Source organism: Physeter macrocephalus, chromosome 6 (genome assembly GCF_002837175.3).
Source record: "Physeter macrocephalus isolate SW-GA chromosome 6, ASM283717v5, whole genome shotgun sequence".
Classification (NCBI taxonomy): domain Eukaryota; kingdom Metazoa; phylum Chordata; class Mammalia; order Artiodactyla; family Physeteridae; genus Physeter; species Physeter macrocephalus.
This window is the reverse complement of record NC_041219.1, coordinates 88,794,713-88,819,235: the sequence shown is the minus strand read 5'-3', so window position 1 is coordinate 88,819,235 and position 24,523 is coordinate 88,794,713. Positions and strand designations below refer to the sequence as shown.

The window sequence follows — 24,523 nt, the reverse complement described above, 5'->3', positions numbered from 1 at the left end:
GCTCCGGATGCACAGGCTCAGCGGCCATGGCTCACGGGCCCAGCCGCTCTGCGGCATGTGGGATCTTCCCGGACCAGGGCACGAACCCGTGTCCTCTGCATCGGCAGGAGGACTCTCAACCACTGCGCCACCAGGGAAGCCCCTGTCTTGACTTCTGACATGCCTTCCTCACTAAGCTTAATCATTTCTAGTTTTTGATTTAAAGTGAGAGATATGTGACTCTTTCTTTCACTTGAATACTTAGAGGCCATTTTAGGGCCAAATTGGCCCAATTTCAATATTGTGTCTCAGGGAATAGGGTGGCCCAAGGGGAGAGAGAGAGAATGGGAGAACTGCCCATTGGTGGAGGAGTCAGAAACACACATCTATTGATTAAGTTCATTGCCTTATATGGGCATGGTTTGTGGTGTCCCAAAACAATTACATTAGTAACATCAAAGATCACAGATCACCATAACAAAGATAATAATTTTGACAAAGTGAGAAATATTGCGAGAATTACCAAAATGTCATACAGAGACACAAAGTTATTAAACACTGTTGATATAAAAATATTGGACAGTATTTTGTACACTTGAAACTAATAAAATACTGTGGGGGACTTCCCTGGTGGCACAGTGGTTAAGAATCCGCCTGCCAGTGCAGGGGACATGGGTTCAAGCCCTGGTCTGGGAAGATCCCACATGCCGTGGAACAACTAAGCCCATGTGCCACAACTGCTGAGCCTGTGCTCTAGAGCCCGCGAGCCATAACTTCTGAGCCTGCGTGCTGCAGCTACTGAAGTCCGCGTGCCTAGAGCCTATGCCCTGCAACAAGAGAAGCCACCACAATGACAAGCCCGCGCACTGCAATGAAGAGTAGCTCCCGCTCGCTGCAACTAGAGAAAGCCTGCATGTAGGAACAAAGACTTGGATGCAGCCAAAAAAAAAATTATAATAATAATAAAACATAAAATTTTCTTTTAAAACTGCAGTATTTGGGAAATACAATAAAGCAAAGCGCAATAAAATACGGTATGCCTGTACTGCGATTTGATTATCTAGTCACTTGTTCTTAGACATCTTCGTTCTTTCCATACGTCTTTCTTAGTTAACTGTCTTTTTAAATCTTTTTTCTATCTTTAAAAATTTGGTTTTAGTCTGATTATTGATTTGTAAGCATTCTTTATGTACTCTGGTTACAAGTTTTTTGTCAGATGTGTATTAAAAATATATTTGCCCTAGTTTGAATTGCCTTTTGCTTTCTTAACAGTGTATATTAAAGAGTAGACTTTTAATTTTGATGAAGTCTGTTTCATCTCCTTTTTCTTTTAGGGTTCATTATTTTTGTCTTATCTAAAATCAACCCCTCCTAATGTCATGAGTATTTTCTTTCATGATTTCTTCTAGAAGTGTTATAGTTTTAATACTTATATTTATGTCTTATGATCTATGTCAAGTTACTTTGTGTCTTTTGGAAGGAAAAATCAAGATTCTTTTTTTTTTTTTTTTCGGAGCACAGGCTCCGGACGCGCAGGCTCAGCGGCCATGGTTCACGGGCCCAGCCGCTCCGCAGCATGTGGGATCTTCCCGGACCGGAGCACGAACCCGTGTCCCCTGCATCGGCAGGCGGACTCTCAACCACTGCGCCACCAGGGAAGCCCAAGATTCTTTTTTTAAAAGAAGTTTAATACTTGTTCCAGCACCATTTGTTGAAGACTGTTCCTTTGTTGACTATTAAAGCATATATATGCTTTGGTCTATTTCTAGACTCTGTTCTTTTCTGTTGATCCGTGTTTATCCTTAAGTAAGTTCCCTGCTGTTTTGATTACTGTAGCTTTATAATAAGTTACAAAATCAGATAATATGTAAGTTCTCAAAGTTGTTTTGATTTTCCAAAATTATTTTCGGCATTCCAAGTCATTAACATTTTCATATAAATTTTCAAATCAGTGTGTCGGTTTTACAAAAATACTTGCTGGTATTCTGATTCGGATTGCATTGACTCTATAGATTAATTTGAGAGGATTGCCGCCTTATTAATATCAAGTCCTCTAACATGGTATCTCCATTTATCAAGGCTTTTCGTTTCTCTCCTCATTGCTTTGTAGTTTTCAGCGTACATGTCTTAAACGTATTTTGTTAAATGTATTAACAAGGGAAATGTAATTTTTTTGTGTTTGGGCCTTTTAAATCATTTGTATATTCATTACAGTAATGTATTCTACCCTACCTAATACAGAATCTCTTTCCTGAATCCATAAAGCATATTGTATTGAGTGTAAACACTCCTTGCAGCATATTAACATGATTTCTTTACTACTTGCTCTTTGATGAAGTAAATTAATTTAATACATATTGATTTCTGCTTTATAGTACAGCATATACAAATACAAAATATAAATATTAGTAATTCTGTTCTTAACCTAAGATATTTTTTTTAATGGAGAGTTATTTATTTTAAAGTAGTTTAAAATCTGATGTGAAATTAGATTCTGACAATTTTTTTTTAATAAAATGGCTTTAAATGCTTAAACTCCAATTTAGACCTATCATTTTTCTTAGATTTTATCTATTTTATGTAAGGATGCTTTTGCATTAGTGTTTTCCTCTGAATCATAGTTATTTACGTTTTTCACAAAAATTTAAAATAGTTATAAAAGCTATTATGATACCACAGTGCTATATTTTATTATATCTTTGTGCCCAATTAATTGGAAAATTATAGTGTTAATGATTCAAAAATTAATAAAAATCACCCATGATAATTTGGGAGAGCTCTCACTCTTGTGCAGTGGACATCCAAGGTCAAGGGTCCTTGCAGATTTTGGCCTAGAGATATGCTTGTGAAGGAGTCCAGTGGAACATTTACTGTGTGTGCTAATAAGTTGCTTCACATTTTATCTTGTTTCTCTTGTAAATAAGCAAGAAACCATTTTTTATTGCTCTTCCTCCGTAGATCAGTTCTACCTGGTATTAGTTCCTTTCAGGCTAAAGAACTTCCTTTGATGTTACTTAACAGTGCCCATCAGAGATGAATTTTCTTAGTTTTTCCTCATCTAAAGCTGTCTTTTATTTCACACTCATTTTTGATGGGTACAGAATTCTGTACAGTGATACATGTGCATGGATACAGAATTCTGGGTTGATAGTTTTAATTTTTTTCCTCCTTTTAAGACTGCATTGTTTTCTGGCTTCTGTTCTTTCTAGTGAGGCATTCTTGTAATATGTGTTGTTTTTCTCTGCCTGCCACCAAGATATTTTTTGTTTTGTTTTCTCTTTGGTTTTCAATAGGTTGACTCTAGTGTGTTTAGCTATGGGTTTCTATTTATCCTGCTTGGGGTGTTCTGAACTTATTGTTTGTAAATTGATGTTTTTCACCAAATTGGGTGGATTTCAACCTCTAGATTTTCAAAAAATTTTCTGCCTCACTTTCTCCTCTCCTTTTGAGACTTCAGTTACACACATGTAGGACTGCTTGACTCACTGCGATTCTGTTTTTCTTCCATCTCTTTCTTCTTCAGATTGGATACTTTCTGTGGACTTGAATTCATCTTCAAGTTGTGTTCTAGCATTTCCATTTTAAACAATATATTCCTTCTCTGCTGCGATTTCCCCTTTTATTCAGTCTTTTAAGAACAATATTTCCCTTTTATCCATAGCATATTTATTTGGTTTTAATAGATTAATTAGTAGAGCATGGCTATTCTTGTTTCATCTTAATCCCACCTACTTCCTGATGCCCCAGGTATTTTGAAGCAAATTTGAAACTTAATTTCATCTGTATGTAAATAAACTAATATTGGTATCTCTAAAAGAAAGGGATTTAAAAAAATAGCCACACTACTATGACACTTTTTGAAAAATAAGCAATAATTTCTTAAACATCAGGCACTGTTCACATTTTCCCAATTCACATTTTTTCTTTCTCTTTTTTCTTTTTTAAAATTTATGATTTGGGGAATTGCCTGGTGGTCCAGTGGTTCAGACTCGGCATTCTCACTGCTGGGGCCCCAGGTTCGATCCCTGGTCAGGGAACTAAGATCCCACAAGCCATGGGGAGCGGCAAAATAATAATAACAATATAAAATAAAATACAATTTATGATTTTGTCCACTACCTCTTTAGTTTTACTTTTGGAAGTATGTTTTTGAAATTACTGTTATTTGTCTTACAAAGTTTCTCACATTATACATTTCGTTAGCTATGTGGTTTTTTATTGTGTTAAAATACACATACATAAAATTTACCATCTTAACCATTTTAAATTTTAATTTCATTTATCAGTGCCGTAATATTAAACACATTCACATTGTTGTGCAGCCATCACCACCATCCATTCTCATAACTCTTTTCTTCGTATAAAACTGAAACACTGTGCCTATTAAACAGTAACTCTCCACTTTCCCATCCTTCAGCCCATACTTTCTTTGATTTTTGACCATTTATCTCATATAAATGGAATCATATAGTATTTGTCTCCTTGTGACTTGCTTATTTCACTTTAATATGGTGTCTTCAAGGTTCATCCATGTAGCATATTGCAGAATTTCCTTCCTTTCTAAGGCTGAATAATCCATTGTATGTATATACAACAATTTGTTTATCCATTCATCTGTTGATGGACACTTGGGTTTGCTTCCACATTTTAGCTTTTGTGAATAAGGCTGCTATGAACATCGGTATACAAATTTCTCTTCAAGATTCTGCTTTCAATTCTTTTGCATATATACCCAGAAGTGGAATTGCTGGGTCATATGGTAATTCTATTTTTAATTTTTCGAGGGACCTCCATACTGTTTTCCACAATGGCTATACCATTTTGTATTCCCACCAACAGTGCACAGGGGTTCCAGTTTCTCCACATCCTCTCCAACATTTGGCTGTTTTCTGTTTCTTGATAATAGCTATTTTAATGAATGTGATGTGATATCTCTGTGGTTTTAATTGCATTTCTTTAATGATTAGTGATGTTGAGCATCTCTTCGCCTGCTTATTGGCCATTTACATATCTTCTTTAGAGAAATACCTATTCAAGTTCTCTTCCCACTTTTGAATTGGCTAGTTATATTCTTTTTTTATTTTAAAAATGAGCTCTTTTTTTAATAAGTTTTTTAAAATATAAATTTATTTATTATTTTTGGCTGCGTTGGGTCTTCATTGCTGCATGTGGAGTTTCTCTAGTCGCAGCAAGTGGGGGCTGCTCTTCGTTGCGGTGCGCGGGCTTCTCATTACGGTGGTTTCTCTTGTTGCGGTGCATGGGCTTCAGTAGTTGTGGCTCACGGGCTCTAGAGCACAGGCTCAGTAGCTGTGGTGCACAGGCTTAGTTGAAGCCCGTGCGTGAACCCATGTCCCCTGCATTGGCAGGCAGATTCTTAACCACTGTGCCACCAGGGAAGTCCCAAGTTATATTCTTGAATGTAGTTTAACACGATCCTCTGACCTCTGTATTTCATGCAAATTGGTATCTAGATCTAGAGGCTTAATCATAATTAGGTTTTATTTTGGAGCAGCAAAGAGAACAAAAACATGTAGTATATGTCTTTGTGTATCTCTCTTATACTAGCTGCTGCTGATCATTGACTGGATATATTGATTTGTTAAGGGTTGCAAAGTGGTACTGTTTCTGTGCTATCTTTTTTCCATTTATTATTTGAAACACTTCCATAAAGAAAAGCTTTCCTTCATCTTCATTACCCTGAGGTACAGCTCATATGTGCAATGTATGATAAATGCTTGGTTCTAGCTTTTACTACCAGTTTTCAAAATAATGTGTTGGTTCCCTGGCAACCTTCAAAAACGACCATTCAGATATTTTTTGGTTTTGAATATTTAAACATATTTGGTGTGTTCATTGTCCTTACTGATGAAGTATGGCCTCTTTGAGTCCTTTTGTCATGGTAATTTTCAATGTTCCTTGCTCTCTAGTGTGACAAGATGTTCCAGGCTCTTGTACATTTTGTGTCAAAAGGTTCTGGAGTTGCCATGTTACTTTTATGGGAAAGTAATGTTTTGCAGTCCACTGGTTAGGCACAAGGAGTGCTTCTGGCTAATGGTTTGGTTATTATTTCTAAACCTTTTCTTGAACAGAGCTATTAAATACTTTTTTTTTAAGACAATATATATCATGAGTTTATATCGATGCTTTCGATTTAAATTCAGGCTACATGGTTTTTATTTCTTCAGTTGCCGTCTTCATCTCTTTTCTCCCACATGAAAATCTCAGATGTCAGTGACCCCAATATAATTTATGATTTGCTATATCCAAAATCACAGACAGAAGTCTCAGAATAACAATACCAATAGTAATATAATTCTGAAAACAAATTAAGACTTTTTTTTCTGTACTTTGCCTTGTGGTTTGTTCCTAAGGAACGTTCATAGCAGTTGATTTTTATTATGGTTCAAAGCCATTTAGAGTGTCTCTGTGTTATTCCTCTAGTTGGATACACATTTAGGTTCATTTTGCACTGAACTTTTACAAACTGATTTTTAAAAATTTTATTCAGTATGTGCATGGCTTAAAAGTAAAATATCTAAAACAGTATATTAAATTCATATTCACGTGTCTGTGTGTGTGAATGCAAGTATATCTTCATATCCACATCTGACTTATCTAAACAATGCCTTACTATACATACCTTTCTCCTTGCCTTGCCTCTTTTTTTTTTTTTAATAGTATTTTCTGGGAATCACTCCATTATAATATTTAGAGCAGTTCCTCAGGTTTCTCTTTTTTTTTTTTTTTAAATTTGATAATTGTGTGGATATACCAAGTATATCTTCATATCCACATCTGACTTATCTAAACAATGCCTTACTATACATACCTTTCTCCTTGCCTTGCCTCTTTTTTTTTTTTTAATAGTATTTTCTGGGAATCACTCCATTATAATATTTAGAGCAGTTCCTCAGGTTTCTCTTTTTTTTTTTTTCTTACATCTGATAATTGTGTGGATATACCATGTTGTTTTCAGTCATTGATGGACTGTTGGGTTGTTTCGTGTGTGTGAGCATGTGTTTGGGAGAGTTGTGGGTCCGAGCCCCCCACACACCCCCAACTTCCTATCATAGTAAGTGTCAGTGAATAGCCGTATGCATCATTTTTTTAAAAACCTCTTTTTGGTCTGTGTATACTGCGGTAAAGTTTCCTAGAAGTGGGATTGATAAGAATATGATAATATGCATATGTGATATTTTGGAAGACATTGCTGAATTTTCCTTTTTAAGGGTTGTGTTGTTTTGAATGCCCATCATCAATGTATCAGAGTACCTGTTTTGCCATAGCCTTATCAACAGAGTATGTTGTCAAATTTTTAGACTTTTTCCAATTTTGTAAGTGAGAAATGTTAATTCCATTTTAATTGCATTTCTCTTATGAGCAAGGTCTAGCATCTTTTCATATAAGAGCCATTTGCCTTTCTTTTCCCCCTTGCTTGTGATAAGCTGCAGTTAGTTTTAATATTTTGACTTTCGTGGTTTTGTTTATTGTATTAATCGTATTTGCCGTGTAAAAGTTTTTAAAAGTACAGCTATCAATCATTTCCTTTCCTTTTGCTCTACTAACTCTATAGTACATGGAAATAATGTCATGGAAAATATGTTCCAAGTGTAAATTAAATATATTTGTGAAAATATACACTTTATCCTTTGTGATTATATCCTTTGTGTTCTTCTTGCTTCTAGGCAAGGATAAAAGCCATCAATACGTTTTTTGCTAAGAATGGTTATCGATTAATGGATTCTAGTATGTATAGTCCGCCCATTCAAACTCAAGCACAGTATGCCTCACCGGTCTTTATGCAGCCTGTTTATAATCCTCACCAACAGTACTCTGTTTATAGTATTGTGCCTCAGTCTTGGTCTCCAAATCCCACACCTTACTTTGAAACACCACTGGTAAGTGAGATCCTTACAGAATAATACAATTTTTTCACTGAAGCTGAAATGTGAAGAAATCAGCTAGAATTAGAGTTCATGTTTTATTTTGTTTTGTGTTGATATTGGTTACTTTCTGGCTTTTAAATGGTGATAAGGATATTTAATCCCCCATATCAAATATATGCATATGACTAAGAGTTGAGCTATTGGTTCCTATCATTTTATTCTTTAAATGTTGCTGGGTAAATTAATAGATTGGAGAAATCCTGAATGATTTTAAATGATTTTAGTTTTGTGAAACTTTTTCAGAGAGAAATATTCTTTATTAAGTGTTGAACCAGTTGTTCCTTGTTCTGTAATTCAAGTGATAACTTGGAGTGAGTATTGCAAATGTTTAAAATTATTTTTGGCTTATCAAAGAAATTGATGCTAGGTTAGTTCATCAGAAGTTTCTTATGACCTTCACACCAGATTTTTGTCTTTACTGTGAATAGCTTTTAAACATTAAAATTTTCTTTTAGGCTCCTTTTCCCAATGGTAGTTTTGTGAATGGCTTTAATTCACCAGGATCTTATAAAACAAATGCTGCTGCTGCTGCTGCTGTGAATATGGGTCGACCATTCCAAAAAAATCGGTAAGATAAAAAACGATAGCTGGAATTTATTTATTTATTTTTAAATTTATTTATTTAATTTATTTTATTTTTGGCTGTGTTGGGTCTTCAGTTGCTGTGCGCAGGCTTTCTCTAGTTGCGGCGAATGGGGACTACTCTTTGTTGTGGTGCACAGGCTTCTCATTGGGTGGCTTCTCTTGTTGCAGAGCACGGGCTCTAGGCGCATGGGCTTCAGTAGTTGTGGCGCATGGGCTTAGTAGTTGTGGAGCACAGGCTTAGTTGCTCTGCGGCGTGTGGGATCTTCCCGGACCAGGGCACGAACCCATGTCCCCTGCATTGGCAGGCAGATTCTTAACCACTGAGCCACCAGGGAAGCCATGTACTCACTTTAACTGACACAATTGGTTAAAGCATTTGAATATCTTATTTTTTTATTTTTTTTGTCCCTGCCTTGTGGCCTGTGGGATCTTAGTTCCGTAAGTTCCCCAGATCAAACCCCAGGCCCACGCAGTGAAAGCACCAAGTCCTAACCACTGGACTGCCAGGGGATTCCCTGAAGATCATTTTTAAGTGTTGAGAAAATTTTGCTACATATACACATTCTTAATTGCTTTATGAAGTTTCGAATGAGAACTCTTCATATTATAAGAATGAAGGATTCTTTATAAACAAAAGATTACTTGTGCTCTTGTAGATGACCCTTAGTTTGGTGATACAGTAATAACAGCAAAATTCAAGTATTGCTAGGACATATGAGTAGAAGTACAGTGAGCTTTAAAAACACACACTGTCGGGCTTCACTGGTGGCACAGTAGTTGAGAGTCCGCCTGCCGATTCAGGGGACGGGGGTTCGTGCCCTGGTCCGGGAGGATCCCTCATGCCGCGGAGGGGCTGGGCCCATGAGCCATGGCCGCTGAGCCTGCGCGTCCGGAGCCTGTGCTCCGCAACGGGAGAGGCCACAACAGTGAGAGGCCCAGGTACCACAAAAAAAAAACAAAACACATACACACACTGTCCTCTAACCTCCATCCTGTTGTTCCAAAAAGATTATTTAATTTCCATGTGCACACAGAGACAGTGATGTTTAAATCTGGAAAGGCCTTTGTTATGATGTAGTTTTAAGTCATTTTACAGATGAATTGAAGAAAGTGAAAGTTGAAGAGGCTAGGGTTATGTGGCTTTTTATCATTAGCAGACCTGAGATTAGCACATTTTCTTTTCTTCTATTATAGCTAGTAAAGTTTTTTCTTTTTTCTTTTTTCTTTTTTTTAAGTTTTTTTCTTAAAAATAATTGAGTTAGGGCTTCTCTGGTGGTGCAGTGGTTGAGAGTCCGCCTGCCGATGCAGGGGACACAGGTTCGTGCCCCGGTCCGGGAAGATCCCACATGCCACGGAGCGGCTGGGCCTGTGAGCCATGGCCGCTGAGCCTGCACGTCTGAAGCCTGTGCTCCGCATCGGGAGACACCACAGCAGTGAGAGGCCCGCGTACCACAAAAAAAAAATAAATAAAGTAAAAATTATTGAGTTAATACAAATGACAGTTTATAACTTCCCTTGTGAGGAGATACAGATTTCTCATGATTAGAAATAGTAGCTTTGTAAAAATATGTATCTGTTGATTTCACATTTCTTTGAAGAGGTGAATTTTGCTTTAAACAGCTACGTGAAATAGACGTCTTGGTTATAAGAGACTAAAAACAATTTTTAATAACAACAAAAAGTATTGGTGTTTGCAGGTGCTTGACTTAAAAATACATTAAGTGGGCTTATGGTATTCCTTTATTGTCACTTGAAAGCACTGCTGTGCTTTCAAGAGGTAAAAATACAATAAGAAAGCCAAGAATGACAGTCAAGTCATTCTTGCTTTTAAAAAAAAAGTTTGTTTATTTATTTATTTATTTGGTTGGTTGGTTGTTTGGTTGGTTGGTTGGTTGGATGGTTGGATGGTTGGATGGATGGATGGATGGACCCAGTCTTAGTTTTGGGAGGTGGGCTCCTTGGTTGCAGGAGGTGGGCGCCTTAGTTGAGGCGTGCATGTGGGATCCAGTTCCCTGAGGAGGGATCGATCCTAAGCCCCCTGCATTGGGAGCGCGGGGTCTTAACCACTGAGCCACCAGGGAAGTCCCAAGTCATTCTTGCTTATGAGGAGATATATCTGTGGTTTTGAAGGTACAGGATAGGTTTCGTATAATTTTGCTTGTTATTCAAAACTACTTGTGGGGCTTCCCTGGTGGCGCAGTGGTTGAGAGTCCGCCTGCCGATGCAGGGGACATGGGTTCATGCCCCGGTCCAGGAAGATCCCACATGCCGCGGAGCGGCTGGGCCCGTGAGCCATGGCCGCTGAGCCTGCACGTCCGGAGCCTGTGCTCCGCAACGGGAGAGGCCACAACAGTGAGAGGCCCACGTACCACAAAAAAAAAAAAAAAAAAAACTACTTGTGTACAATTTTTTGCTTTTGTTTGACCAATACAGGTTGTTGTTAATTTTTAGTCACAGAAATAATACACGAATACTTCCTTATAAAAATGCAGATATTGCAGATGAACTAGAGCCTTTTGACCACCAACGCAAATCCTTGCTTCCTTCTTACTTCTAAGAAGTGACCACTGCCAGGCCTTTATTTTTATTTATTTAAGTTATCAGTCAAGGAGCAGTTTATTACATTAACCTTGTAACAGCCCAGTGATGATCACTAGACCTACTTAGAGAGAATAGGACTAACTTTCAGAAGTCTGGGCAATTTTCTACCTTTCATGCTTTATCTTTCTGTCACTTTCCTTCTTCCTTTACATCTTTTATCACTTCTTTCTTTCATCATCCTTTTTTCTTTTGCCAAGACTGCGATTGTAAAGTCCCTCTCTGTGAAGGGTGAGATTATGAGATCTGAGGGCTGTTAAACCTAATAACTTGTCTACTGGGTGTATTGAAATGCAATGAGAAAATTTCAGTGAGTGATAGTTTCTGAACAGATACATAAACAGCAATATCTACCCCATGAGGTCATTTTCAGATATGATGGATAATGTAAATTAGTTTGTGTTAGTTGACATACTGTAAATTTCATTGCTATTCAGAAACTTTTGTAACATATAAGTAATTATCCGGAAAAGTATTGTATATGAGACTTAGTCCAACTTTATAGCCTAATTTTTATGTTTAAATTTTAGTAGTAGTAATCTAATTTGTTATATTCTCTAAAGAGTTAGTAGGATAGCAGGAGATGCTATTGGAATTAATGTTTAATTGTTCATAATTATGAGGTTTTAAATCCCTATTCAAAGAACCAGGAGTTTACAGTGTGTTATTAATATTATAAATTTGTAACTATGAAAATAGACTGTATAAAAAATGGAGTATATAAACTGCAAGCAAGGGACTAAATAGAAATCTAATACTTCCTTTTTTAATCTCCTGTAGAGCCAGGGTCCTCAGTTGCTTGGGCTTACTTTAGATGTTTTCACTATTGATTAAACTGCATCCTCTCTCCTTTGCCCTACCCTAGCTTCATCTGCTTACAAATTGTTAAGAGAGTTGGGTACTTATACCCATCATCCAAGATAAAAGCTACTTTTGTTAGATGTAGGTGGTTTTTGTTTTTGTTTTGTTTTGCTTTGTTTGTCTTTGGTTTGGTTTTGTTTTTTGTTTTTTACCAGATTCCATACCTTAATTCATGAAGTCATGCCAGGCTATTAGTTGCATTATGTTTTCCTAGTTTTTTTGTCCCATATCTTTGTTGGATCTTTGAACCACTGATTTCATTTGGAGAGGGATGCTTAGTAGGAAACTGGGATTTTAATATATTCCACTGTTCCTTACTTTTAAAAAAAATTATCAGTCCCCTAAAGAGTTTTTTTAGACTTTTCCCCCAATTCCCCCATATGAAAATTTAATACTAGAGATTATTGTATATCTATTTATGTAATGTATGCCAATTCTTACTCCCTTTGGGGGTATTGTTGCCCCATTGAGAATGTATGGCATAGACTCAATAAGCTTCCAGCCTGGCTGATTTAGGTGTGTCAGAACTGCAGTTCGTGTTAAAGAAATTAGCTAAAATCCTACTTATATCCTAAATTTGGGGGTAGAAGTAGCCTTATCTTGAAGAACTTTGGATCATCTCCCACATCTCTCCCAACAGCTTTTTTTAATGTAAAAATTCTTTGCCTTTTAAAAATAATACGTCTGAGACATTAAAGGGTTTACATTTTTACAACACAATGCTTCTGTGTCCAACCCAGTTTATGGAAAATCAGAATACAGCAGAAGGCAATTTTTAACTTGGCCTGTTAAGAGTTTCTACCATTAAGAGAAAATATTTTCTGTTTTAATTTATCCTTTCACATATATGGTCTTATATTTCTTATAGTGTGAAGCCTCATTTTAGGTCAAGTGGTTCAGAACACTCAACAGAGGGCTCTGTGTCATTGGGGGATGGACCACTGAACAGATCTGGTTCAAGGAACTTTCCAACTGAACGACATAACCCTACAGTAACAGGGCACCAGGAGCAAAGCTACCTTCCAAAAGAGACTCCCACTTTGCAGATGGAGCAGAATGGGGACTATGGTAGGGGCAGGTAAGGAAATATGGTAATAAATGTGGAAATCAGGTATATGAAAATTCTTTAATCATAATATGAATGTTTGAAGACCACAATCTAGTGATTTTTAAATTTAATTATTCGTATATAGTTATGCTAAATAAATACTTTATTCATGTAATATGTGTTACTAGTTTTTCATAATTAAGAAATTCAGAATGCCCATATAGCTCTGAGTCAGAGGTTTATAAAAGTTATTCTGAAGTTCTTTACAGTTCACTAAGGAAAGATTAGCTTAGAAAGATAAGATTGCATCTGCATCATAGTTTTAATTTCTCGCAACATCTAAACTGTGGGAATGAGGTTATATGTTTTCTACCCTTCCTAAACAAAACAAAAAAAATGAACCCTAATATGCTTCTGATTTGGAGGGAGCACTGCTAATAAAAATGGGCCCAGCTTACTTAGTGGTAGTGGTGGTAGTAGGTGAAGTTTTTGGTAGATTAGCTCAGGATCTCTTCAGAAGAAAATATATCTTTTAATAATAAAGGAGATTTAGGAAGTATAGATACTTAAAATAGAAGTTCACCCATCTTTGATAGAATGTATACATTTGAAGAAACTTATGAGTTGTCCCTCCCACCTGCTTCCCCACCCCACTCCCTTTTGTCATTGTTAAAAGGAGAACTCTCTTCAGAGGTCGAAGACGTCGGGAAGATGAAAGGATCCCAGTAAGTTTTGTTTTTTGGTTTTTTTTAACCTTTAATTACATACGTGCAATTTTTTTTTTTCTTCTGTGGTTTACTATGGTGTCGACTTCTGGTGTATCTTTCAGGTTTTTGTTTTATTGATTATAATATTGATTATAATTAGAGCCTGTTCTTGACCCTGAAATATCCACCATCACCACTACCCCTCACCCTTAAAGCACACATATAGTTAGAGCTTTGACCTGTGTTGCTCACTTTAAAAAAAAATTACTGGAATACCTAATCTATTCACATGGTTTAAAATAAAATTTATGAAAATATTCCATGGAAAGTTTAATTATTGCTTTATTAATGGAAATTTAAAGAGTTTCAATCTTTTGATTTTACAATGCTGTTGCAAACAGTGCAATGATAACCTCGTATAGCCATCACTTCCTATGTGTGCAATAGTATCTGAAGGAGAATCCCTAGAAGTGGGATTTCTGAGTCACAATTCAGTAAGTTGCTGCCTAATGGCTTTCTATAGGGGTTGTGCTGATTTTCACTCTGTGAAAAAAAGTTTCTGTTTATCCATAAGCCTTACAAAGTATATGATTTTTTGCCAGTCTGGTAGCATATGTGATTCACTTTTAAAGCTCTGTTGGATGGTGTTGGAAACTGTTATACTATTTATTAATTGTTACTTGGGGGCAGTTTTCTACCTAGTGCTGATTCTTATGTTTGCCAATCCTATAAAACCACTTAGAGATTTTTTAAAAATTTTTTATAGTTCTAGGCAGGTTCTTATTTGAATCCTCACTTACCTAGCTTCAAATTATTCATATTTTATTGTGTGTGTGGTTTGTTCATGGTGAATGTTTGCCATTTCTTAACTGTGGTCAAAAGGAGTTGAGGAATAAAAATAGTATAGGAAGACATGGAGGTCTCAAGAAAACCCTGCCTGGAATTTACATTTATATCATAAATGTGAAATATAATACTTACTTTACATGTATAAGTAGTGAATTATATATATATATAATAATATACTATATAGTGTACATATGAGTATATAGATATCACATGTTTAAGCAGTGAAAAGGTACAAATTTTCAAAGAAGAAAAATATTGCATTATAACACAAAGAATAGTCAGTCCTTGGGGCAAACTGTGAACCTTTTAAAAGTGTTGGTTCTTCATTTATAGCTTTCTATACCATGGCAGCCTTGAGACTTTAGGCGACACCTTTTTTAGGATACCATTGTAGCAGTCTATGTGAATCCTCAAGTGGCCCTGAACAACTGAGTAGACGAGAGATATGGTTGGAGGTCTGTTTAATATGTTGAAAATACCCGGATTGAGGACTGAAGATTAGGACTGAAGAAACGAGACCGGCATGCTTCTTAGTACAAAGGGCAGGGTGGGGGTACCCTTGTGCGGTAAGGAGAACTTAGCTAGAGGTACAATTTAGGATTTGTAAGCATACATGTAGTAATTAAAGTTACAAGAGTAGATGAGATCATGCAGGGGACTCTCAGTAGAGTAAGTGATTTTAAAAAGGGCCGAGAATGGAACTTGAGGAACATAGTAGCTGTGGGGCTGAAAAATGTGATTATTCATTTTGTTGTTTGAAGTATCCAAGAGAAATCCAAGTGGAGATAGCTAATAGGCAAATTGATATCTGGGTTTCAGGCAAAGATCTGGTCTGAAAATATTTAAGGCGTACAGCCTAGTGATTTTTGGTAAATTTTCAGAGTTGTGCAGCCAAAAATTCACCAAAAAGTGAAAAAGATTGTTTTAAGAGTTGTTTGCATGTAGGTAGTAGTTGAAGCTGTGGATAATGGATATCACACAGGGAGAGTATGGAAAGGGAGAAAGAGTGGCAATCATGTAGAAACCAAAACCATCCAAAGAGGTGGTCAGGGGGAGAAGAGCACATGCTTGTCAGATCTGAGAATGAAGGAAAAGAGGTATCAGAAGCTAACGGAAGAATGAGCTCCTACAGGAAAGAATGTTTACCATGCCAAATGCTAGAGTGAGGTCAGAAAAAAAAAGTCTGTCAGATTTTGCATTGTGGAAGAAGGCATTGGTGACTTGTCAAAGCAATTTTAGTGGTGCGGTGAGGGAGTAGAGAAGAAGATACAAGTGAGAGGCTTGTCAGAGGGTATAGAGAGTGGTAGATGGAGGAGAAAGATGAAAAGATTTTCAAGGAAGGATACTGTTTTCCCTTGAGACTATAGAAGGAGAAAAGATGATGGCAAATTTAGGTAGTGTAGGGGTTTTTGTGGGTTTTTTTGTTATGGAAGAGGGTATAGCAAATTTAGAAAGCAAAGAATAGTGAAGATTGATTAGAAGGTTTAAAGAGTGTGGCAGAGTTTGCAAAAGAACCAAGAGAAGGAGCTGACTAAAGGATAGGTCGGATTGATCAATACTAATGAGAACTCAACTAAAATGAGAATCCAAGAATTTATAGGGGAACAGTTCTCTTCATTAGGTGGAGTTTGGTTTGTTTGTTTCTTAGAGCTTTCAGCTTCTGTGGTACAGGATTAGAGAATGAGATGAGCATGTAACCTGTTTTTTGATTTGTGTCTTTTAGAGACCCCATCCTTCAACAGCTGAAGCAAAGGCTCCAACACCAAAGTTTGACTTATTAGCCTCAAATTTTCCTCCTTTACCTGGAAGTTCATCAAGAACGCCAGGTGAACTTGTTTTGGAGAGTAGGATGTCTGATGTTGTTAAAGGTGTCTGTAAAGAAAAGGTAAACACTGAAGCATCCAATCTTTATCTTATGGGACCAATCTTTTGCCTTTGTTTTCAGGGTTATTTAAAATTTTATTTGCACTCAACGCTTATTTCTATCATAGTTTTTATTCATGGAATTTTTAGCATACTTTGAGTATTATGAAAAGATTTGTGATAAAGCTACACAAGGTCAATAAAATGTTTCTTCACCTTTGCCTGTCTTTGTATCAGTCATCCCAGCTCGGTAGAACTAACTTATGAAAGCTGAATGGAAAGTGTCACTTCCACTTAAGTGCATATATCGATAATTAAGTGATAATGCGAATGAATTCTAAGCGACTCTGGTAAACTCAGTCTTCCAAATAAATGGAGAGTTGATGTCAAAAGGTTGGGATAACCCATCCTACAATATTTTTTTGAGTGTAGACCTCTTTATATGCTAAATCCTCTTGCCCCACAAATCTTTCTCATTTTCTACCTTTTGTTTCTAATTCAGCTTTTTTTTTTTTTTTTTTTTTTTTTTTGCGGTACACGGGCCTCTCACTGTTGTGGCCTCTCTCGTTGCGGAGCACAGGCTCCGGACGCGCAGGCTCCGCGGCCATGGCTCACGGGCCCAGCCGCTCCGCGGCATGCGGGATCTTCCCGGACCAGGGCACGAACCCGTGTCCCCTGCATCGGCAGGCGGACTCTCAACCACTGCGCCACCAGGGAAGCCCTCAGCTTCATTTTTAAGAGTACATGTACATAGTATATCTAGGCTTATAATGAAAAATAGTAGTCCCCTGCTACCACTTTCAACTCTAGCTTTTTCTCCTGACGTTTATCCCTGTATATCTAATTAACATGTTTATACTGCTCCTTCTTAGATTTTTCAATTTTAGACGTTGTCTATTAACTTTACATTCTAGAAGCTAAGGGTTTAGCTCTCTTAAACCAATATACTTTTCTCATCCTCTCAGTATATTGTACTTCATCATATCTATGCTGCCATCAATTATAAGTCGCCCCATTATTTTGGTATCACTAAGAAAGTAAAAGACACTGCCAGTTAGACTAGGTCATGCCATCATTTGTATGTCACATCTCAATATTGCATCATTTTTTTCCATAACTGAGGCTTATGGTATGTTGTTATTATGTCTCCTTTCTTACACTCTGCACAGCTGTGTTCCTGGGACTTCACTGTCATCCTGGGAATTTTCTTTACTCTTCTTTGGTGGATCCCTTCTTTTTCTTACTCTTGTTTGACTTTCCCAAATTATGGTGGGTCACATCTTCCCAGGCTTCCTGTATAAGGTTTTTAGTATAAATTTCTTGAGATCTTGGATTCTGAAATGTTCTTCTGTTCTCACACTTGATCAGTAGCTTATCTCTGTAGAATTCTCTATTAGAAATCATTTTCCCTCAGAATTTTGAAGGTGTTTCACTGTTTTCCCTTGTAAAAAAAAGTTATGCAATTTTGTAATTGTTTCACCACTCCTAAGATAGACCTTTTTTTAAAAAAAAAATTATTATTACATTTTCCTAATGAAAGGCTGTCTTATAATTTAAAAATGATTGTAGTTTTAGTGGCAGTGTTTTTTCATAGTATATAAAATTATGGTGTGTTTTAAAGTTGATGGCTTCTCAGATTTGGTGAGGTATGATACACAGACACATTTATTTATTTGCTTGTTTGTTTGTTTGTTTATGGCTGCATTGGGTCTTTGTTGCTGTGCACATGCTTTCTCTAGTTGCGGCGAGCGGGGGCTATTCTTCATTGCGGTGCACAGGCTTCTTATCGTAGTGGCTTCTCTTGTTGCGGAGCACAGGCTGTAGGCACGCAGGCTCAGTAGTTGTGGTGCACGGGCTTAGGTGCTCCACAGTATGTGGGATCTTCCCAGACTAGGGCTCGAACCCGTGTGCCCTGCATTGGCAGGTGGATTCTTAACCACTGCACCACCAGGGAAGTCCCCACAGATACATTTTTAAAGAATAATAATAAAGTGTACTTCTTATAATTCCAACCCACAAATATGGGATGAACACTTAATTTGATATTGGACCTTGTATGTTGAACCTCTGATTTTCTTGTTTGGCTTTTCTAATTTTTATCTTTGTACCTGTCTATATTTTCTACAAAGTTATCCTGAATGTTACCTTTTAAACCTATTGAAATTTGAAAATATTTTAATCCCATACTCCTAAAAACCTATTGAAATTTTTATTTTGTCGGTCGATTTTAATTTCTAGGGCTCTTTCTTGATATTCGTTTTTTTACTTGTGGTAAAATGCACATAACATAAAATTTATCATCTTAACCATGTTAAGCGTGTACAGTTCAGTAGTGTTAAATGCATTCACATTGTTGTGCAACCAGTCTCCAGAACTGTTTTTATCTTGCAAAACTAAAATGGTTTACCCATTAAATAGCAGCTCACATTCCGCCCCCCTTCTCTCAGCCCCTGGCAACCACCATTCTGCTTTGTCTCTGAATTTGACTACTCTAGGTATCTCATATAAGTGGAATCAAACAGTATTTGTCTTTTTGTGACTGGCTTATTTCACTTAGCATAATGTCCTCAAGGGTCATTCTTTGTCGTAGTGTATGAGTACTTCATTCCTTTCATTGTGCAATAATATTCCATTGGATAGTTATACCACATTTTGTTTATCCACTCACCAGCTGAATATTTAGCTTGTTCTCACTTTTTGGCTATTATGAATAATGCTATTGTGAACATTTATGTATATAAGTTTTTGTATAGACATGTGTTTCCTCTTGGGTTTATAACTGAGCAGAATTGCTGGGTCATATGGTAACTCTATATTTAACTTTTTGAGGAGCTTCCAGACTGTTTTTACAAAGTGGCTGCATCATTTTACATTTCCACCCCATTTTACATTTCCCAATATCTACATACCATCACTAACATTCATTATTGTCTGTCTTACTGATTATAGCTATTCTAGTGAGTGTGAAATGGTTTCTCATTGTGGGTTTGATTTGCATTTCCCTAATGGACCGTTATGTTGAGCTTTTCATGCATGTGCTTATCGGCCATTTGTTTATCTTCTTTGGAGAAGTATCTATATAAGTTCAATTTTGAAATGTTTCCACTTTAAGGATAAGGAAGAATTGAGAGTTAGTTGCCCAGTGACTGCAGAGGATGAACAGACAGACTGCACCTCTGCCCAGCCACTCAGTATGAGCACCAGTCCTCCATGTACAGCTGAGCTTTCTGCATTAAGGTACAATTTCAAAGTAGATGATCTTTCACATTAAGATTACTTTTTCTTCTGATCATTTCTCAGGTGTTTCTTTGTGCTCGATACTAAGCCTAATGTCAGGTTCTTTTTTCCTTAGCACAACTCAGCAAGAAAAGGATCTAATAGAGGATTCCACTGTTCAGAAAGATGTTCCTAACCAGACAACTATACCAGTTTCTTCCCCGAGTACTGCAAAGCCATCGAGAACAAATACTGCTTCACCGTGTAATAGTAACATAAGTGCAGCTGTAGCTGTGGCCCTACAGGTAACTTGATGAATTTAGTTTAGCGAGAATAAAACAATAGGTTAAATAATGAGAAATTTTATTTTTCACATAACTCTTTGCTAGAGCAGAGTCATTTGGAAATAGCCCAAATTGGGGCTGGTTGCCCGCATCGAAAAAGGAATTTAAAGTCACTCTGAAGAAATTGGAAATTTTAGCCTTGTTGAGGGAATGAAGAAATTACTGTTTATTCTGTTTCTTTTGATTGCTTTATTTCCAATAGATTGTGGTTAAGTGAAGCTTCCTTCTCATTATGATGACTGTACCTTTTTTTGGGCTAGGGTATAGAGGCTTTGAGCCTCTTGAAATTCTTTTTTGTATAATGCTTAACAAATCTATGAAACCCATGAGGGGCCACTGCCATTTTTATTCAATTTCCAGAATCGTTTTTATAATTTGAAAAATATAGAAAAGCAGGGGAAAAAAAGCCACAGAATTTACCTGTAAGTCTTTCATTCATTGATATAACTAGTGCATTTTTGGTACAGCTCTTTCTTTTTTCTAGGTTAAGAACATTTTATCTTGTCTTTTACTTCATTTATTTATTTATTTTGCGTTATGCGGGCCTCTCACTGTTGTGGCCTCTCCCGTTGCGGAGCACAGGCTCCGGACGCGCAGGCTCAGTGGCCACGGCTCACGGACCCAGCCGCTTTGCGGTATGTGGGATCTTCCCGGACCGGGGCACGAACCCGCGTCCCCTGCATTGGTAGGCGGACTCCCAACCACCGCGCCACCAGGGAAGCCCAGCCCTCTTGTCTTTTAATAATAATGATAATAATAATAGAATAGCAGCTACCACTTATGAAATGCCTACTATATGCTAGTACCAGTACTAGCCCATTCTCACAGCATCCCTATTCTCCTCCTTTTCAGATGAGGTAGTTAAGAGTTTATATTATTGGTTTCCAACTGCTCTGCTGAGATTCTTGTGGTATCTCTCTTAGGGTTCTTCATAGTCAGGGAAGAGAGAATGGAACCATTTTATTTCGTCATGTGGATGTACTATTATTAATTTAATCTGTTCTTCCTTGTTAGCCATTTAGGTTTCCAGGGTTTTTTTCATCATTATAAACATTGCTGACTTGTATATCCTTCAAATAAATATCTCAAGTGAAATTATTGTATCATACATAAATTGCTAAGACTTTTTTTTTTTTTTTTTGCGGTCCGCGGGCCTCTCACTGTTGTGGCCTCTCCCGTTGCGGAGCACAGGCTCCGGACGCGCAGGCTCAGCAGCCATGGCTCACGGGACCAGCCGCTCTGAGGCATGTGGGATCTTCCCGGACCGGGGCATGAACCCGTGTCCCCTGCATCGGCAGGCGGACTCGCAACCACTGCGCCACCAGGGAAGCCCAAGACTTTTAAATTATATTCAACAAATTTTATTTTTAAAGATTGTACCTGTACACTTTAATAGCAGTGTATAAGAGACTGCCTAGTGCCCTTTCCTACAAGATAACTTACTGATTTCTTGTGGTTAACACTATTCTTTCTGTACTTTATTATTTAGAAAATATGTACCATAAATGTTTTTGTTTCTTATCTTTACTTCAAAGGAACCTCGGAAGCTAAGTTATGCTGAAGTGTGCCAGAAGCCCCCTAAAGAGCCGTCTCCAGTTCTTGTGCAGCCACTGCGAGAACTTCGCTCCAATGCAGTATCTCCCACCAAAAATGAAGAGAATGGAGCTCCTGAGAAGTCCTTCGAGAAACAACATGAGAAGCCAGAAGCAAGGGCTAGTAAGGATTACTCTGGCTTCCGAGGCAATGCCATTCCCAGGGGAGCAGCTGGAAAAATCAGGGAACAGAGACGCCAGTTTGGCCATAGGGCTATACCTCAGGGAGTGACTCGACGTAATGGCAAAGAGCAATACGTGCCACCCAGATCACCAAAGTAAACAAAAACAAAAAAACTGTTCAAAAACTTCTCTCTCTTCCCATTAAACTTGAGCCTGGCTATATTGAACTGTTTTGGAGGGGAGGGCGTGGCCAGGTAGGAAACCAGAGAAAGTACATCCTTAAATCATTATGGATTTTGGAGTTGTGAGCTATAGAATCCCAAAATTCATCTCTAAAGCGATTTTAAAATGCTGGAGGATTCCAATCAGTATAAATATATATATATATATGTATACATATATAAAAATGTAATTTTTCTATTTTTGTTTTTGATTTTAATTTGCAGAGATCTTCTGCCTGGAATCAATTTTGAGGGTTCAGATTTAGCTTGGGAAAAAAACACATTATACATCCTTCAGTATAGGAGATGAGGGAGTGAGAGAAAATATTTTTTGAAGAAACATTTCTGTAAAATTAGAAATTACTTTTTTTAATCTATTTAAAGTTTGGCTTGGAGAATGCCATTTCTGCCTATATGGCCTTGTGTTGCAAAACAGATCAGTGGCTGGGGTGACTGTTGTGGTGTGAGTGTGTGCAAGTATGATTGAAGCCAAATCTGTTATCCTGTTAGTAAATGATTTGAAAACTGAATGTAATACTTGAGTAGATTTTTTTTTCCAGTTTGAAATTTAGTCTGTCTTTTTGACCTTACTAATATTTCATTCAACAAGCTGTTAAACTCTGATTGTACTTGGGGATGTGACTACCAATCAGTTTGATACTCAAGGAAAGAATGGGGGTTATTTGAAAAATTAAAATTTTGTGTTATATCTGAGTGGGTGGGTCAAATGGAGCTCAGAGGTTTAAGCTGCCCTGTGATTTTTCTTCCCCCCCCTAAAATAGGAAACGATTTCTTTTTTTTTTGTTACTTTGTTACTCTGTTCTTTGACTACCCACCCCCAAAAGCAAAATAACCAATCACCTAAAGAATTGTATGTTTCTAGCTGCCTCGTTCAGTCTAGTCAAATCATATAACTGTTCTAAATTTCTGACTTGAACATTAAAGTATTTTACTCTTCTGGTCATGTATTTAGAACTTTAGATCCCAGAATGATAGGGCAGACTGACCCTACAGTAATTTATTTGTGTTAGTGTTAAAGATGAAACATTGTAGCTGACTCTTAAAGTGTTAAATAGTATAGATGTAAAAAGAAATTTCTTTTTAAAGGTTTAATTTGGGGACAACTTTTTCTGTTTACAATGTATTTATCACTTTCCTTCTTTCCCTTTCTCAAAAAAAAAAAAAGGCAGTTTGGAATTCACAGAAACAGAACCAGCAATTCACAAAATTTTTGAGTTGAGGTTAGAAAGATAGTTAAAATTAACATATAATTTCTCAGTGAATAAAGTTGTAGCTCTCACATTAAATAGGCAAGTTTACATGCTGGTGTTTAGAAAATGGCTAAAAAATTAAAAACCATGTTGCATTAATCTGTTTTAAGTCATACCATTTTCAGAGTTCTATGTAAGGTGAGGTTTTGTTTTCTTTTTAGGGATAGTTTGTGATAGTAGTAACTGTCCCTTATGTTAGTGAATTACATATGTACAAATTGAAACTGTAAATTGTGAACACTGGAAAGCACCATTGTGACATAGAGTAAACATCTTAGTAATATATTAAAATGAATGTAAATGAGGGTTAAAATTACATTACTGTGAAACTCATCTTCCAACTCTAAGTTAAGCTTTGGAGATTTGTATTAGTAGGTAACTGTTCAGAGCTTTGAAAACACCGCACATTTCTGTACAAGCCAGAATTATCATTTCTTTGTAACTTATTATTCAGCTTGGCAATTGCTTTTGATTTGGTGGATTGATAACATGATATAATATATTTAAGCAGTTTGAAACTATTCATTTCTACACACTATTTTCTACTAAATGAAACATACAATAAAACTACCTGTGCTGAAATTTGGGGGAAGTTTAGGTCCTTTAAAAAAAAGTATTAATAATCACTGACTACATCTATGATAAAAGTGCTTATTTTGGTTTACTTAGATAATGCTGCAGCTGGTGGAAATGATAAACGTTTAAAGTGTTAACACTCTGTGAATGTATTGGATTTAAGAGAATAAACATTTTACAAAAATCGCTTGGTAAGGATTATAAACTTAATTATTGCACTTAGATGAAACAGTACTTTTTTTTTTTTTACAGTGTGTCACAGAAATAGGCCTATATTACTTGTATCCTTGTATGACTTGCTGTTAGTCTACCCAACTTCTAAAAACTAAATGTTCTAATTGGTACACAAGAAAAGAGTTCTTTTTCAAGAAAGCAAGTGTGTTCTTGCTTTTTCCCAGAAGGTGTTATTGAAAGTAGAAATTTAAAGACATGGCCATTTTAAAATTTCATATTAAATGTTTTTCAGTTATTTTGTCTCATTACAGCTAATAGTTCCCATTTTGATGGGATGTATAGGGAAGAATAATGTGTGGGTGTGTGTGTGTGTGTGTGTGTGTGTGTGTGTGTGTGTGTGTATATAATATATATATTCACAATATGTATTTAGCATTTATTTTATTATATCAGATTTAAGGTTTGTATCTAAATGATGCCTATGAGTTGTGTGAAACTGATGGCTTTTTTGTCCAGCATTACTCTGTAACTGATGAGGGTCGGGCATTCATTGTAGTTTAACTATTTATT

The 24,523-nt window shown here is 36.7% G+C and overlaps 1 protein-coding gene across 3 annotated transcripts in view; it reads left to right on the top strand.

Annotated features, from left to right (window-relative positions):
• Positions 1-23,957, top strand: part of LARP4 (La ribonucleoprotein 4) — a 69,096-nt gene extending 45,139 nt beyond the window's left edge. For all 3 annotated transcript variants that reach the window (XM_007120168.4, XM_007120167.4, XM_007120169.4), the window contains 8 exons: positions 7,665-7,877; positions 8,381-8,493; positions 12,838-13,047; positions 13,694-13,742; positions 16,297-16,458; positions 19,549-19,673; positions 19,789-19,957; positions 21,532-23,957. In XM_007120168.4, coding sequence (XP_007120230.1) covers positions 7,665-7,877; positions 8,381-8,493; positions 12,838-13,047; positions 13,694-13,742; positions 16,297-16,458; positions 19,549-19,673; positions 19,789-19,957; positions 21,532-21,870 — 1,380 coding nt within the window. In that variant the 3' untranslated portion in view covers positions 21,871-23,957. The remainder of the gene's footprint in view (positions 1-7,664; positions 7,878-8,380; positions 8,494-12,837; positions 13,048-13,693; positions 13,743-16,296; positions 16,459-19,548; positions 19,674-19,788; positions 19,958-21,531) is intronic.
• Positions 23,958-24,523: the final 566 nt, after the last annotated feature.